The sequence below is a fragment of the Oculina patagonica genome, chromosome 12 (assembly GCF_052425735.1).
Source record: "Oculina patagonica isolate OP01 chromosome 12, crgOcupat, whole genome shotgun sequence".
NCBI lineage: Eukaryota > Metazoa > Cnidaria > Anthozoa > Scleractinia > Oculinidae > Oculina > Oculina patagonica.
The window spans coordinates 5,108,543-5,123,946 of record NC_135769.1 but is presented as its reverse complement, the minus strand read 5'-3'; the positions used below and the strand labels follow the sequence as shown (position 1 = coordinate 5,123,946).

The following is a 15,404-nucleotide window of genomic DNA, read 5'->3' as shown; positions in this document are numbered from 1 at the left end:
TTTATTGAACGGCTCAAAAATCTTCTGATGTTGATCAACTCATTCTTGCACTAATATTTAGATTTGGGGTTATTTTGGGCTAGAAAATTGGACAGAAAGTTTAGCCGTGTCTTTATCAGATATAAAGACACTCATTAAACATTAATTTCTTTTGTATTTTCTTTATGAGTTATTAATGATACTGATCGCGATCGTGATCGCGCCGCGACTGACACGATCGCGCCGCGATTTTTTGTCATCGCGACGCGATCGTGCGTGACGCGATTGTAAACGAACGCGAACGCGCCGCGATAGTTGCGATCGCGCCGCGAATGTCGCGATCGCGCCACGATTGCCGCGATAGTCGCGATCGCGGCGTGATGAGTGCGATCGCGGCGCGATTGATTACCACCGCACCGCGATTTGGGGGGCTGGAATAAATCTCGGGAAGTGTTCCCGGCGAGAACTCACTTCTCGATCACCGGGAGAAAGTCAATATGCTTTGAAACTCTCACAAATCATGCTGTGGTCGTAACGCAAATCATGACTTGTATTGATGAAATAAACTTTAAGTACTAATCAAAGTAGTTATAAAACTAGTTTGATTTAAAATGTCGAAAAACTTATTACGTGACGGTGAGCCGTGAGGACGTGATTCCCACGAGAAAAGTTTTATTTAGTTTTAGTCTAGACGAACTGGCGCGACAAAGCGGCGCGTGATAATGAGTAAAGATAAATTAAAAGATAAGAATTTTTATTTCTTAACAGTACGTTTTTTAATCTTTTCAAACACTTTGTTTCTTTCTTTTCTTATCTTTGAGGAACCTTAATACCTTTTAGCAATCCAATGACAAATTTCTGTCGGCCATTTTCTTCAAATGCAAATACAATCAGGAATTCGCTGCAATTGCGTTTTTTGCATTGAAAAATCCTCTATATGGCATTTAATTTAATTGTGGCTCCGAAGAGGCTGTCAGAATGAGCTTTTTTTAGAGCTTTATATTTACCTTCCCGTAGACCACGATCGTAGACCACACACATCGAAGTCCTTTCCCGCCTTTTGCCGCAAGGTGTCGTGAACTGAGCGTTACGATTGGCTGAGTTAGGTCACGTAGTGCATAGTACACGCAATCGCTACGCCATCGCAAGCAGAAAAGAAATTTTATTTCGAGAAAGTTGGTATGTTTTCTCTTCACAATCAGGACTGGAAAAATGTGTTCTTTTTTAGCTGCTTCTGAATAACAAGAGTTTAGAAGCGACCTAACTTGAGGGAAAAGCGTCTCTGTGAAAACTGCTAGAATTTGTTTTGTTAATTCGAGCGACGGCTTGTTTATAATTTCAACAGCTAGCGAAGCTAGCGTCGCTTCGTCATGGACTTTGTTGACTGAACTACAGCTAAACTGTGAATATAAAAAAAATGCAAAACTCGAACAGTGGAAAGAGGAAAACATTTTGACGGTAAGGACCATTCAATGCAAAGTTGTACCTGTTGATGCTTGGGACTTAAATGTTGTATTATTTAAAAAAGCTTCGGGGAAAAGAAAGCGCATCTTCGACGGTTCGGCTTCTTCGCAGATGCAAGAGATAGTTCGCTCGTTTGGTAGATCACATCATTGCATCTTCTTTCGCTTGAGCACGAGTAAAAGGTTAGTTGCCATTATGTATGTGTTGTTCACATTTTACAGAAGAACTGTTCACTTATTTGCTTGTAAACTAAAGACTCAATCACGCTCTCCGGCTTTGCGAAATTTAATTGTGCTCGGCAGCGAAACTGGCCGTCTTTTTCTGTAAGCTTCCGTAAATAAATGATGTTGTTTCGATACAGTCTGTGTGTTTGTTTTGTCGGTATGCAAAACGCCAAGATAATTGTTTTTAAATTTATAGATTTAGGGCGCGATCGCGGCGCGATTCCCGACCCATCGCGCCGCGATGCGAGAATCGCGGCGGCCAAAAACGCGGCGCGAATCGCGGCACGAATCGCGGCGCGATCCAAGCTCAATCGCGGTGCGATCGCGCCAATCGCGACGGCCAAAAACGCGGCGCGAATCGCGGCGCGATCCAAGCTCAATCGCGGCGCGATCGCGCCAATCGCGGCGGCCAAAAACAAGGGAAGATATTGACAAACCTGGTTCATTTTGCATCAGTTGCGGCACACCACTGACTTCAAACTGTAATGTCTCATGCCATTGTGGGAAGACAGTGCTATATTGTACAACTGTGCGCTGTTCCTGATTGCCGACAATCACAACACAGTACGGATCTGACTTGCCTGTGGGATCCATAACAGGAAGATTTCGGCCTTCCACAACTACAGCAAAAATGTCATGTTAATATTAAAGAATTTTTTTTCCCACAAAGAGGGGGCTTAGGGGTTTGTGGAATCTGCTATCAGGATCTGTACCAGGGCCCTCAATTTGGTAAAGACAAGGTTTTCTCAATCCTAGTTAACACCCTACGGCTCAGTAGCCTGGAAAAACAGCCAAACCAACCACAAGTAACAACTAAGAGATCCATTGTAGCACAGTCAACTCTCGTCTTGCGGACACCCCGCTTGGCGGATACTTGCTAAAACGGACAAAACTAGATCCCAGGGGAACTTATATTAAGAGGTTTGACTGGAAATGACTCCCACAAGTAGGGACTCTCGCTATTACAGACAATTTTAAAACGATGGCCCGAGCATGTTGCCTATAATGTGAATTAACTGTATTTGCAAACTTAGTGATCAAAGAAGCTTGATCATTCATTAAGCTGACCAATCATAGCTCAGGCCCGGGGATGCTTGTTGGAAATTTTTGAAAAGAACCCCTAAAACAGACCAATCTGGGAGTGGCTTAAGATTTTCTTGAGCCCTAAAAGATATTAGAAAACTAAGAATAGAATTTATAATTATTTGTATTTTTCTGCATTTGTAACCCTAAACAAGACCATTATGGCTAAAACATTGGCGTTTTGCCCAGAACACCCTAAGCAAGACCAAAAATCTGAAATTTAAAACCCTAAGCAAGACGGCGAGCATCCCCGTCACTTGCATATGCGAGTTTCCCCCCCCAGTCCTGCTGTCCAGAAAAAAACAAAACAAATGTTGGCAATAAATAACCTAAGGTAGAAATAATAAATAAATAAAAATAAAAATGCAGATTTATACACACAACTTGCAACAACAAGGGGTTCAGAACAGCTACAGTAGGTATACATAAAGATTCTAATATAATTGAACCATTAAAAATTAAAAGAAATAAAAACACAGCTGGCCACTTGTTAACATTCAATTAACAAGTAACAAATGATATAACTAATAGAAGTACATCGTGTGCCGGCCTGTATAAGCTTAAAACAGTTACCATTCCACAGAAGTGCAGATGTGTCTACACAATAATGTCTCTGTCTATACAAGAACTAGTATTATTACGCAAGCATAATATACTTTTAGCTTATTGTTGTCAGAAAGCTAAATATTCAATACAACTCAAAAGGTGTCATTAAAAAAACAAAAAAGCTATTATTATCGAAACAGCGAAAGGATTGATATATTCTTTAGTAAGAAAAAAAAAAAAGGTTATTTGAGTGACGCAGTTGGGTAATTCTAACAAAGACCTTTCCCCATAACCATAACTAATGCTCGTGCATAAGCATGACTAATTAATCTGTTTGAAGAAAATATGCTTCACGATCGAAGCGAATGGATCGCTTTCAGAAGAAATGGACAATGCAAATTTCTAAACAGAGAATCGTCACGTCATTGGTCATAGAGAAAAAAACTCCGAAGGGGTATTTAGAGAAAATCAATCGCTCTTACTTGTGATTGTAAGCAACGCAGCACCGATTCCTCTTTTCCGTTGCTCGTCCAACAACCCAGCAAGGTTTCTAGAAGCAGGGATGGCGCCATCTCCACTATCGCTACTTCCCGTGCTAGGTGTTCCACTAGGGACGTAAAACATGGCCACTGCTTTACACGACGACAACTGTCACCAAAGTTTTCAATACACACAACGATCCTCTCCTTGTTCGGATCATTTTTCTCGGAATTTCAAGGCAAACGAGCCACAAAACGCCGAAGTATGTTTTTGTCGTGACGTATCGTGACGGAACTCCTTCGTGACCTCAACGCTTTGCACAGGACAGCGGTCGCTGTCAAAAGTTCTAGTTCCAGTCTACATCGGCTTGGTGAACGCAAACCAAAATGGCGGACAGTAGGCGAGGTGTTGGCAGCCCGCCTTTGTTTTCTTCCTTGGAAAAGATTTATTTGGCGTCTACAGGAAATGTATCTTCAAGGTAAGAGATCGAAGCCTATCTATCTCACTGTGGAGATAGGCATTTTTGTCTCGAACGCAAATCAGAAGTAAGATAATTTGTTTCTACTTCCGGCTAAAGGTCACTTTCTGTTCAGATCGTATGACCAATCGGCCGTGGAACATTTAGCAATTATTGCTGTTGCTTTTTTATATTTTTCCTCTATTAGGAATGAAAATTGTTTAAGTAAAATATCTCCAAGAAAAAATATCAGTGTTCTTCAAAGAAAACTATGATTGATTGTGAATTAGTTAAGCTCTCAACCTCCCGATACTTTTTACAGTGCAGCGAAATCACGTGATGATGTAGAGCTTTAAATAATATATTGATCAGAACATATGGATAATTAGTACAAACATATTTACAGAGCTCTGAATCATAGCTGTTTGAGGGACATTAAATCTATTGATATTGTTTGATTGGACAAATAAAAGCAAAATAATACAAATTTAATCATCATGTTTTCCACCCTCGGTCTTTATGCACCTATCAATGTTAAGCCCGAGGGGGGGGGGGGTCGGGCAAGGGGTGGGGATTTTGAAATTTTCTATAAAAAAAGTCAAATTCCCCACCCCGGGGACAAAATAATTGGTCAATCCCCACCCGGGAGCAGTGAAAGGTGGGCAGATGTCCTTCAGACCTTGTTACAGGGGATCATATACGACCAAAATCCCTACCCTGGGGCCATCAGGTACGATCAAAATCCCTACCCTGGGGACCAACCGCACGATCAAATTCCCGTGGTAAGCCCGACCCCCCCCCCTCACCTCAGGCTTAACATTGATAGGTGCTTTATTTTTTTTTATGCACCACACTCATTTACTTGTTTTCTCAAATCTGAAGGTGTAGTGAAGAGTAACATAAGTACATTGTTCTGTTTTTCAAAAGGTCCGCAAGTGTATCTATGCTCAGTGTAGCAAATAAATATCTCTTATCATTTGTCGTATTTACCAGTTTAATAGAACTAGTTAGCTGTGAAAGGTCCCCTAATTTTTGTCTCTTCAAGATGACTAAACAAGGGTGGAGATGTTTCCTGCTGGCTTCCTTCTTTTTCCTGGTTTTACTTATCATGGTATTAATTCATGGATTATTTTTTTTAAGTGCCTTCCTGGCATTTTTGATTGCAGGGCATGCACTGCTGGCAGTGTGCATCCTTATTTAAGACAGATTACATTCTGCCTAGTGCTGTTAACTAAATAGTCAGGATACTATTTTCACTTTTATAAAAATTCTATATTTTTGTAGATATGAAAAGATCAAAGAAATATTTCTAAACAAGTATGGCTGCCCTCCAGAATTCTATGCAAGAGCTCCAGGGAGAGTGAATATTATTGGTGAGTACATGTATATATATATATATATAGACTATTTTGCGATTCTGTGAGTATATATCTGCCACTTGTTAAGACTGTCAGACAGTGCTGATTTACATGTGACCTTCTCTAAGTCTCTTATTGAGGGGAATAGATGGGTAGGCATTGAAAAGCTGGGGTAAAAAAAGAACTGGGATTTGCCATTTTTTTTACTTGGAAAATGGGATTTGGGTTACTGGGACCATGGTAATGTGTAGTTCCATAAATTATCCATACCTCCCCCATGGAAAAGATTTTTTTCGTAAGATCCCAGACCCCTCTGGATTTCCAATTAAGCCTCATACATTTCCTTAAAGTTTTTGGCCTTTAAGACCCCTCCCACCCCCAGGAATTTTAAATCCCTTCTGTGAGGAGAGTATGGACATTTTCTGGAAGCACAGAATCAGGAAGTAAAACCTAAGATCGGGGCCGGGATTTGGTAAAAAAAAAAAAACTGGCTGGGAAATGAGATTTGGCCATAAATTGGACTGGGGAATGTAAAATATTTCTTTGAACATGCTGTAATTTTTTTTTATTGTTTGCAGGAGAACATGTAGATTACTGTGGCTACGGAGTGTTACCAATGGCTGTAGAACAAGACATTGTGATAGCTGTGGCAACCAATGATCAGAAAATGCTCAATATATCCAACACATACAATTATTTCCAGTAAGTGATCAACATCATACTATTAATAAAAGTTTGTACAATTGGGAAAATTACCAGTTTTGGCTTGTATACCGTAGAATTCCGGTTATAAGCCCTGGGCTTATACAACTTCGTAAGGGTTTTTGGGTGGGCTTATAAGCGGAGGGGCTTATATTCGGGAGGGCTTATAAGCAGAAAGAAAAAAACGTTTCGAAACGAGCCTCAGGAGTGTTCATCAAAATACGTTTTTACAGCAAGGCACCCAAAAGTGTGACCACTTTTAATTTATTCACATTCTTTCGTGCAGACTTAATCCAATCAAAAGCCGTGGATAGCTTGCAGTTGACTTCTGATTGGATTAAATCTGCACGAACGAATGTGAATAAATTAAAAATGGTCACACTTTTGGACGCCTTGCTGTAAGTTAAAAACGCACAAAAAAGCAACATTTAGCCCTGTTCAGTACTGTCATCCGGTAGAGGGGGGCTTATATCTGGGGGGGGGCTTATAACCGGATGTATTTTTTTGTTTCCAGGTTGATGGGCCTATAACCGGGGGGGGCTTATAAGGGGGGGGGGCTTATAACCGGAATTTTACGGTATGCACCTATCAATGTTAAGCACAGCAGGGGGAGGCCAGGCATACAGTAGGCCAGGCATTTGAACTTAGCTGAGACTTTCTTCTCAAATGCCCAACCCCAGAGCAGTTGTGGTTGGTTCAAAAGAGTCAACTAAGCTTCAATTAAATGTTGTAAGAAAGTCCATTAAACGGTCAAAAGTCCCCACTAAGGGGAAACAATAATAATTGTTGTTAAATCCCCAGCCTATGCCAGGCCTCCTTCCACTTAACAATTGGTTCATGCTTTAGCGTGCTCCATCGAGTTATGGAGCACGCGGGAAGTTTGGAGAGCACGAAAGAAGCGTAAGAGTTGCCCGAGGCGATAGCCGAGGGCAACTCTAGCTTCTTGAGTGCTCTCCAAACTTCCCAAGTGCTCCATAACTCGATGGAGCACAGCTAAAAGCATGAACCTATTGTTTTATAACATTGCCGGTGGAATTGTGCATCAAACACTGATCAAAACCGGCCGCGGGAAAAAAAACTGTGTTTATTGTGTGCAGTGTGAGAACATATTAAAACTTAGCGGTCGAGCAATAAATTATACATGTACAAGTTTACACGATTGGAGCAGTTTATGTCAAGTGGCTAATAAATTGACTAAGTTTATACGGTGGCAGAGCGAAGGAAAAAAATGACGAAAACAGCAAATACTGCTGTTCAGATTCTGAGGTTAGTTTTTTGCTGAATTAAAATTAAAATGTTTACTCCCGAGTGGAAGAAAATTAAAACAAAACAAACTCGAACAGCCGAACAGATTCCAAGGGTTAAAAAAGTAAAAAAATTCGGTTCCATGCTTAGTTTTAAGTATTTTTGTGGTCCGATTTTATTTGTAATTGATGTAAATAAACATTTATTTTTGAAAACGGTAGTTGAATGAAGCGCCCGATGAATTAAATTTTTCCCGAGCGGCAAAATCACAACGGAGCCGTAGACGCTTTGGTGTAATGCTTAAAACGCGAAAACTTTCGTCAGGCAGCTAGTTTTTAGTGCCATCGACCTGTTGTCATTCATGGTTGGCCCATTTTTCCACGTTAGGGCCGTGAAAAAATGATTTTCGTCCTTCGAGACTCGCACGTTAGTTGTTGTTGTTTGAATGAAGAAAAGCACACAAACAATTACTTTGACGGCAAAATCGAATTTATTTTCTCTTTCGCTCTCCGTCTCGTAATAAGCAACAGCTTACCTTGTAGCTCGTATCCTTGGAAAAATCTTGAAAGGATTCACTTTTCATATTCCGAAGATAATGTCATCGCTTTCGCAAAACACAGCGTATGAGCTTTATTACTCAGTGAGATTTTCACTAGTCGATTACGTCATCAGCGTGCTCCATCGGGATTTTGAGCACGCTTACGTATACTGAATTTGATTGCGCGGCTCTGCTAGCTATGTTATAAAGTGGCTTAACATTCGTTTGATAGGTGCATTATGTCTCCTTATATGAAGGAGTGCACTGTACTAGTGCACAGAAGGTCGTGGGTTCAAATTAAATCCCACCTGTGAACTCAGAATTTTTTCTGAGTTCTTCACTTCACACATCATTCCATTGTTATTAAATAATTTATTAATTTTCATTTTAAAAGGGATTTCCATGTGAGCTGTGAAGATTACAAGATTGATGGGAAGGAGTGGTACCATTATTTTCTCTGTGGTTACAAGGTACAGAAATGTCTTTTTTCTTTCAGTTTTTGTACATATATCACAGGGAGCAGAGGAGCCAAATTCGACCATTGTAAATATCAAAATGTTCGATCTATTTCGTAGCGCTTGTCATACGTTATCCGATCTTTTTGTTTACGCGACGGTTAAGCCAGCGGGAAACTCGTTCAATAGTCTGTTGCGTAATCGCAGCGGGTTTCCGTGAAGAAACTTCTTAGTGTGTAACGATTTTGTGGCGCCCACGGTCATTGAGCCTGCGGCTACGCCAAGCGCAACAGGATTCCCGCTGGTTTAACCGTCGCGTAAACAAAATGATCAGATAACCAGCAACCAGGGCGGGAGAAGCGCTACGAAATAGATCGAACATTTTAATATTTACAAAGGTCGAATTTGGTTCCTCTGCTCCCTGTGCATATATGCAAGAATACACGTGAGTGATTTTCCAAGAACCTGGCACCCACCACCCAAAACACTCCAGGCTAGTACAAGTCCCTTTTCCTTCCCCCCAGGCTAGGGGTTGTCATGTCACGAGCCCAGCTGACAGCTGCCACACCGCAGGGTGCCTTCTCTACAGGGAACCCTCAACGGATGTTATTCAAAACATTCACAGTCTACATTTAAGGCATTCAAAATTCACACAAACATTCTCAAATGGGCCAGAACTTAGCTAGGCCCAGCAGTCAAAAGTGACACCTTCCCCTCACACCAGCCTTCGACTGCCACTCACCAGCTGGACACCAGCAGAGAGCCCAGACCCTTGGCTAGGTCACCACACCAACCTTGATGTCAAGGTTTCGGGCTTTGTCCAAGCTCAAGCGAAAACCTCGCAGCCAGGTTTCTGCGAATTCGCCAAGACACCTTTTTACCGAATGGTAATGAAGGTATTAATATAAAAATGACTATTTATTTCTGCCCTACGTGCCAGTGGGCACAATGGGCAGTGAGTGAGTGAGTGACTATTTATTTCCCTCACTGGCTCACTCACTCACTCCATTCTGATATCAAACCGCAATTAATTTATGCGCTAAACGATAAACGTGCTGACAGGAAGGTCCTTTAAACGCATTCAGCACATGTCAATCAGAAACAAATTATTCTTCAACCTCGTTCCCAGGGTCTCTCTCTTTCAGGGAACTAAATTGAATTTTCACAAAACAAATCGAAAGAGGATCACTTACACTTATCCTCTGGTGATAAAAGAGAATGGAATTTGCTCAACGAAGAGCATAGGCTATCAATGAGCCATTCACGTAAGAAAACATTCAAAGACGCCTTTTAGTAAACACAACATTCATGCACGTTTTTGTTTCGCGTCACATCATCTTCGTGTCACGTCATTCGTTCTTCATCTTTTTGAGTCGTGCAGAAACGCGCATCTTTCTCTCAAATTTTATTCGCTGCTTAAAATAACGCTATACGTACGTACGCGTGCTGGCAGAAAAGTAAACATATTCACAAAAAAATTTACTTAATGCTAAAAAGGATCAAAGGTTACACTTAAATATTTTGCGGTGAAAAAATAGAATTCGTGCTACGAAACCTAAGAGCACGAACCATCAATGTCGCAACTTTCATGAAAAATAAAACATTCAAAGGCAAACAAAGTGAGATTGTGCTACATGTTTGGACGCTTATTTGAAAGAAAAAACTATCAATGTCAATGACCCATTGGCTCAAGAAAACATTCAAAGGCAAATTAAGTGAGATTGTGACGTTATTGATATATAGCAGCTAAACTACATGCAGTTACGCTTAAACTATCAAAATATTACACTTGCCGTGTGTAGTGTTTTAGTTAACACGACATCCACAGCACGTTTTTCTTCCGTGTCACGTCATCTCGTGTCACGTTAGTATTAAACATTAGTAATAAAGTGAGATTGCGTTACATTATTGGACACTTATTTGGAAAAAATTGGACGGTCGGCACTTCATCGAATTGCAGAATTACCATGAGGTTGCTCGAAGAGCCATTGATTAACTGATTGAGTGGCCTATATCAAATTGATACCAAAGGAAATTAATGCTTTCATTGGTCTTTAAACAAACTCTTTGAACTACATGTGACTATTAAAAAATGTATGAAGATCAGTCAGGAGATTTTGTATGTGGAAGTTAAGGTATAATATTTATTACAATTTGTTTCAGGGATTGGTCGACCACTTGAAGATTTCATCACCAGTTGGCTTGAACCTTGTTGTGGATGGAACTGTACCAAAGGTTGGAATAAGTATATTCATTTAACAAAAATAAAATGTAAATGCTTGTTGTGGCATTTGCCAATAACGTTCTACTAGACGCAGAGACATTTGTTTAGTAAGAGAGATTAAGCTTGACGTTATACGGCAAACACGAGCTTGCTTTTCATTTTGCTACCTTTTCATCGAATTCTAAAATATCCATCACAAAAATAGGGAAAAAAATCCCACATTCACAAAAAACAAAAAACTACTAATTTCTGTGTACAAACGCCAAACAGCAGATGGCAGAAGTTGAATTTTTGCTGTTTGTGGGAAAAATAAACGTCATGCTTTACCTCTCTATTATTATTTTTAGTTGTTGGCCTTAGCATAAATAGAGGATATTACATGGTTGCGTGAAGATATGAAATTTATCTTCGAGTGTTCAAATCGATATCTCATGAGTGAGTGCAGCGAACGAGTGGGATATCGATTTGAACACGACAAGATTAATTTCATATCTCCAAGCAACCAAGTTATATTCTGTTAATTATATAAACCAACTATAAATTACAATGTTTTTGACGATTTTCCAAAGATTGCCGACTATTTTCCGAAGATTTCCGAAGATTTGCAAAATGTTGTCCGAAGGTCGTACAAATGTTTCCGAACATTTTCCGAACTTTTCCGAAGATATCCGAAGATTGCCGAAGATTGGAGAGAAAAATCCGAAGATGTTTCGACTTATTTTTTCGCACAAAAGATTTCCTGGTATTTCACTGATGTTCAATATATAATAATAATGAATAATAATAATTATTGTAAATGTTGTAATGATCTTTGCTTCTAAACAAAGCTTAATGGGAGGCATAGTGGCCTAATGCCTAGTTTGTTGGACTCTGGATGGTCAAAGGGTCAGGGCTTTAGCACTTGTCAGGGGAACTGTGTTGTGTTCTTGTGCAAGACACATTACTCTCACAGTGCCTCTCTCCACACAGGTGTATAAATGAGAGTAACCCTGCAATGGATTAGCATCTCATTTTGGTGGGGGTGGGGGAAGTAAAATACTTCTAGTCACTTAATACTACCAAAACCAGAAGAACCACAAGAACCACGAGAACCACGAGAACCAGAAAAACCACGAGAACCAGGAACCACGTGAACCACGAGAACCAAGAGAACCACAATAACCAGGAGAACCAGGAGAACCCGAGAACCATGAGAACCACAACAACCAGGAGAACCACGAGAACCACGAGAACCACAAGAACCAGAAGAACCAACAGAACCAACAGAACCAGGAGATCCACGAGAACCACGAAAACCATGAGAACCACGAGAATCACGAGAACCATGAGAACCAAAAGAACCTAGGAGAACAACGAGAACCTGAAGAACCACGAGAACCACCAGAACCACGGGAACCAGGAGAACCACGAGAACCACGAGAACCACGAGAACCACGAGAACCACGAGAACCACGAGAACCACGAGGAACCAGAAGAACCAACAGAACCACGAGAACCATAAGAACCAAGAAAACCACGAGAACCACGAGAACCACGAGAACCACTAGAACCACGAGAACCACGAGAACCACAAGAACCGCAAGAACAAGAGAACCAGGAGAACCAGGAGAACCACGAGAACCAGGAGAACCACGAGAACCACGAGAACCACGAGAACCACGAGAACCAGGAGAACCACGAGAACCACAACAACCAGGAGAACCAGGAGAACCACGAGAACAACGAGAACCAGAAGAACCAACAGAACCAACAGAACCAGGAGAACCACGAGAACCACGAAAACCATGAGAACCACGAGAACCACGACAATCACGAGAACCACGAGAACCAAAAGAACCTACGAGAACAAGGAGAACCTGAAGAACCACGGAAACCACGAGAACCACGAGAACCACGAGAACCACGAGAACCAGGAGAACCAGGAGAACCACGAGAACCACGAGAACCAGGAGAACCACGAGAACCACAACAACCAGGAGAACCACGAGAACCACGAGAACCACGAGAACCACGAGAACCAGAAGAACCAACAGAACCAGGAGAACCACGAGAACCATGAGAACCACGAGAACCACGAGAATCACGAGAACCACGAGAACCAAAAGAACCTACGAGAACAACGAGAACCTGGAGAACCAAGAGAACCATGAGAACCACGGGAACCAGGAGAACCAGGAGAACCAACCAAGAGAACCAAGAGAACCAAGAGAACCAGGAGAACCACGAGAACCAACAGAACCATGAGAACCAAAAGAACCACGAGAACCATGAGAACCACGAGAACCACGGGAACCAACAGAACCACGAGAACCAACAGAACCACGAGAACCATAAGAACCAAGAAAACCACGAGAACCACGAGAACCCTGAGAACCACAAGAACCACGAGAACCAAGAGAACCACGAGAACCACGAGAACCACTAGAACCACGAGAACCAAGAGAACCACGAGAACCACGAGAACCACGAGAACTATGAGAACCATGAGAAGCAAGAGAACCACGAGAACCACGAGAACCAGGTGAACCACAAGAACCACGAGAACCACGAGAACCAGGAGAAACACGAGAACCAGGAGAACCATGAGAACCAGGAGAAACACGAGAACCAGGAGTTTGTTGGACTCTGGATGGTCAAGGGGTCAGGGCTTTAGCACTTGTCAGGGGAACTGTGTTGTGTTCTTGTGTAAGACACATTAATCTCACAGTGCCTCTCTCCACACAGGTGTATAAATGTGAGTAACCCTGCAATGGATTAGCATCCCATTTTGGTGGGGGTGGGGGAAGTAAAATACTTCTAGTCACTTTATACTACCAAAACCAGAAGAACCACAAGAACCAGGAGAACCCAAGAACCACGAGAACCACGAGAACCATGAGAACCAAGAGAAGCAGGAAAACCACGTGAACCACGAGAACCAAGAGAACCACAACAACCAGGAGAACCAGGAAAACCAGGAGAACCAGGAGAACCCGAGAACCAGGAGAACCACGAGAACCACAACAACCAGGAGAACCACGAGAACCACGAGAACCAGAAGAACCAACAGAACCAGGAGAACCACGAGAACCACGAAAACCATGAGAACCACGAGAACCACGGGAATCACGAGAACCACGAGAACCAAAAGAACCTACGAGAACAACGAGAACCTGGAGAACCAAGAGAACCACGAGAACCACCAGAACCACGGGAAACAGGAGAACCAGGAGAACCAGGAGAACCACGAGAACCACGAGAACCACGAGAACCACGGGAATCACGAGAACCACGAGAACCAAAAGAACCTACGAGAACAACGAGAACCTGGAGAACCAAGAGAACCACGAGAACCACCAGAACCACGGGAAACAGGAGAACCAGGAGAACCAGGAGAACCACGAGAACCACGAGAACCACGAGAACCAAGAGAACCAAGAGAACCAGGAGAACCACGTGAACCAACAGAACCATGAGAACCACAAGAACTACGAGAACCACGAGAACCACGAGAACCACGAGAACCAACAGAACCACAAGAACCAACAGAACCAACAGAACCACGAGAACCATTAGAACCAAGAAAACCACGAGAACCACGAGAAGCACGAGAAGCACGAGAACCACGAGAACCACGAGAACCACGAGAACCACGAGAACCACGAGAACCACGAGAACCACGAGAACCACGAGAACCACGAGAACCAAGAGAACCAGGAGAACCAGGAAAACCAGGAGAACCAGGAGAACCACGAAAACCATGAGAACCACGAGAACCACGAGAACCAAAAGAACCTACGAGAACAACAAGAACCTGGAGAACCAAAAGAACCACGAGAACCACGGGAACCAGGAGAACCAGGAGAACCACGAGAACCAGGAGAACCAAGAGAACCAGGAGAACCACGAGAACCAACAGAACCAAAAGAACCACGAGAACCATGAGAACCGCGAGAACCATGAGAACCACGAGAACCAACAGAACCACGAGAACCAACAGAACCAACAGAACCACGAGAACCATAAGAACCACGAGAACCACGAGAACCAAGAGAACCACGAGAACCACGAGAATCACGAGAACCACTAGAACCACGAGAACCACGAGAACCAAGAGAACCAAGAGAACCAAGAGAACCAGGAGAACCAGGAGAACCAAGAGAACCACGAGAACCACGAGAACCACGAGAACCACGAGAACCACGAGAACCACGAGAACCAGGTGAACCACAAGAACCACGAGAACCAGGAGAAACACGAGAACCAGGAGAACCAGGAGAACCAGGAGAACCAGGAGAAACACGAGAACCAGGAGAAACACGAGAACCAAGAGAACCACGAGAACCAGGAGAAACACGAGAACCAGGAGAACCAGGAGAACCACGAGAACCACGAGAACCACGAGAACCACGAGAACCACGAGAACCACGAGAACCAGGTGAACCAAGAGAACCACGAGAACCACGAGAACCACGAGAACCACGAGAACCACGAGAACCAAGAGAACCAGGAGAACCAGGAGAACCAGGAGAACCAAGAGAACCATGAGAACAAGGAGAAACACGAGAACCACGAGAACCACAAGAACCAGAAGAACCAGGTGAACCACGAGAACCACGAATACCACGAGAACCAGAAGAACCAGGTGAACCACGAGAACCACGAGAACC

The 15,404-nt window shown here is 42.6% G+C and overlaps 2 protein-coding genes across 3 annotated transcripts in view; one reads left to right on the top strand and one right to left on the bottom strand.

Moving 5' to 3' along the window:
• LOC144631718 (uncharacterized) overlaps window positions 1-4,077 on the bottom strand; it is a 140,779-nt gene extending 136,702 nt beyond the window's left edge. For both annotated transcript variants that reach the window (XM_078490237.1, XM_078490238.1), the window contains exons 1-2: window positions 3,779-4,077; window positions 2,105-2,287 (exon numbers count right to left, since the gene is read on the bottom strand). In XM_078490237.1, the coding sequence (XP_078346363.1) occupies window positions 2,105-2,287; window positions 3,779-3,920 (325 nt within the window). In that variant the 5' untranslated portion in view covers window positions 3,921-4,077. The remainder of the gene's footprint in view (window positions 1-2,104; window positions 2,288-3,778) is intronic.
• Window positions 4,078-4,122: 45 nt separating this feature from the next.
• The window catches only part of LOC144631794 (N-acetylgalactosamine kinase-like), a 29,480-nt gene continuing 18,198 nt past the window's right edge, over window positions 4,123-15,404 (top strand). The window contains exons 1-5 of the mRNA XM_078490357.1: window positions 4,123-4,254; window positions 5,518-5,606; window positions 6,170-6,293; window positions 8,471-8,546; window positions 10,695-10,766. Coding sequence (XP_078346483.1) covers window positions 4,163-4,254; window positions 5,518-5,606; window positions 6,170-6,293; window positions 8,471-8,546; window positions 10,695-10,766 — 453 coding nt within the window. The 5' untranslated portion in view covers window positions 4,123-4,162. The remainder of the gene's footprint in view (window positions 4,255-5,517; window positions 5,607-6,169; window positions 6,294-8,470; window positions 8,547-10,694; window positions 10,767-15,404) is intronic.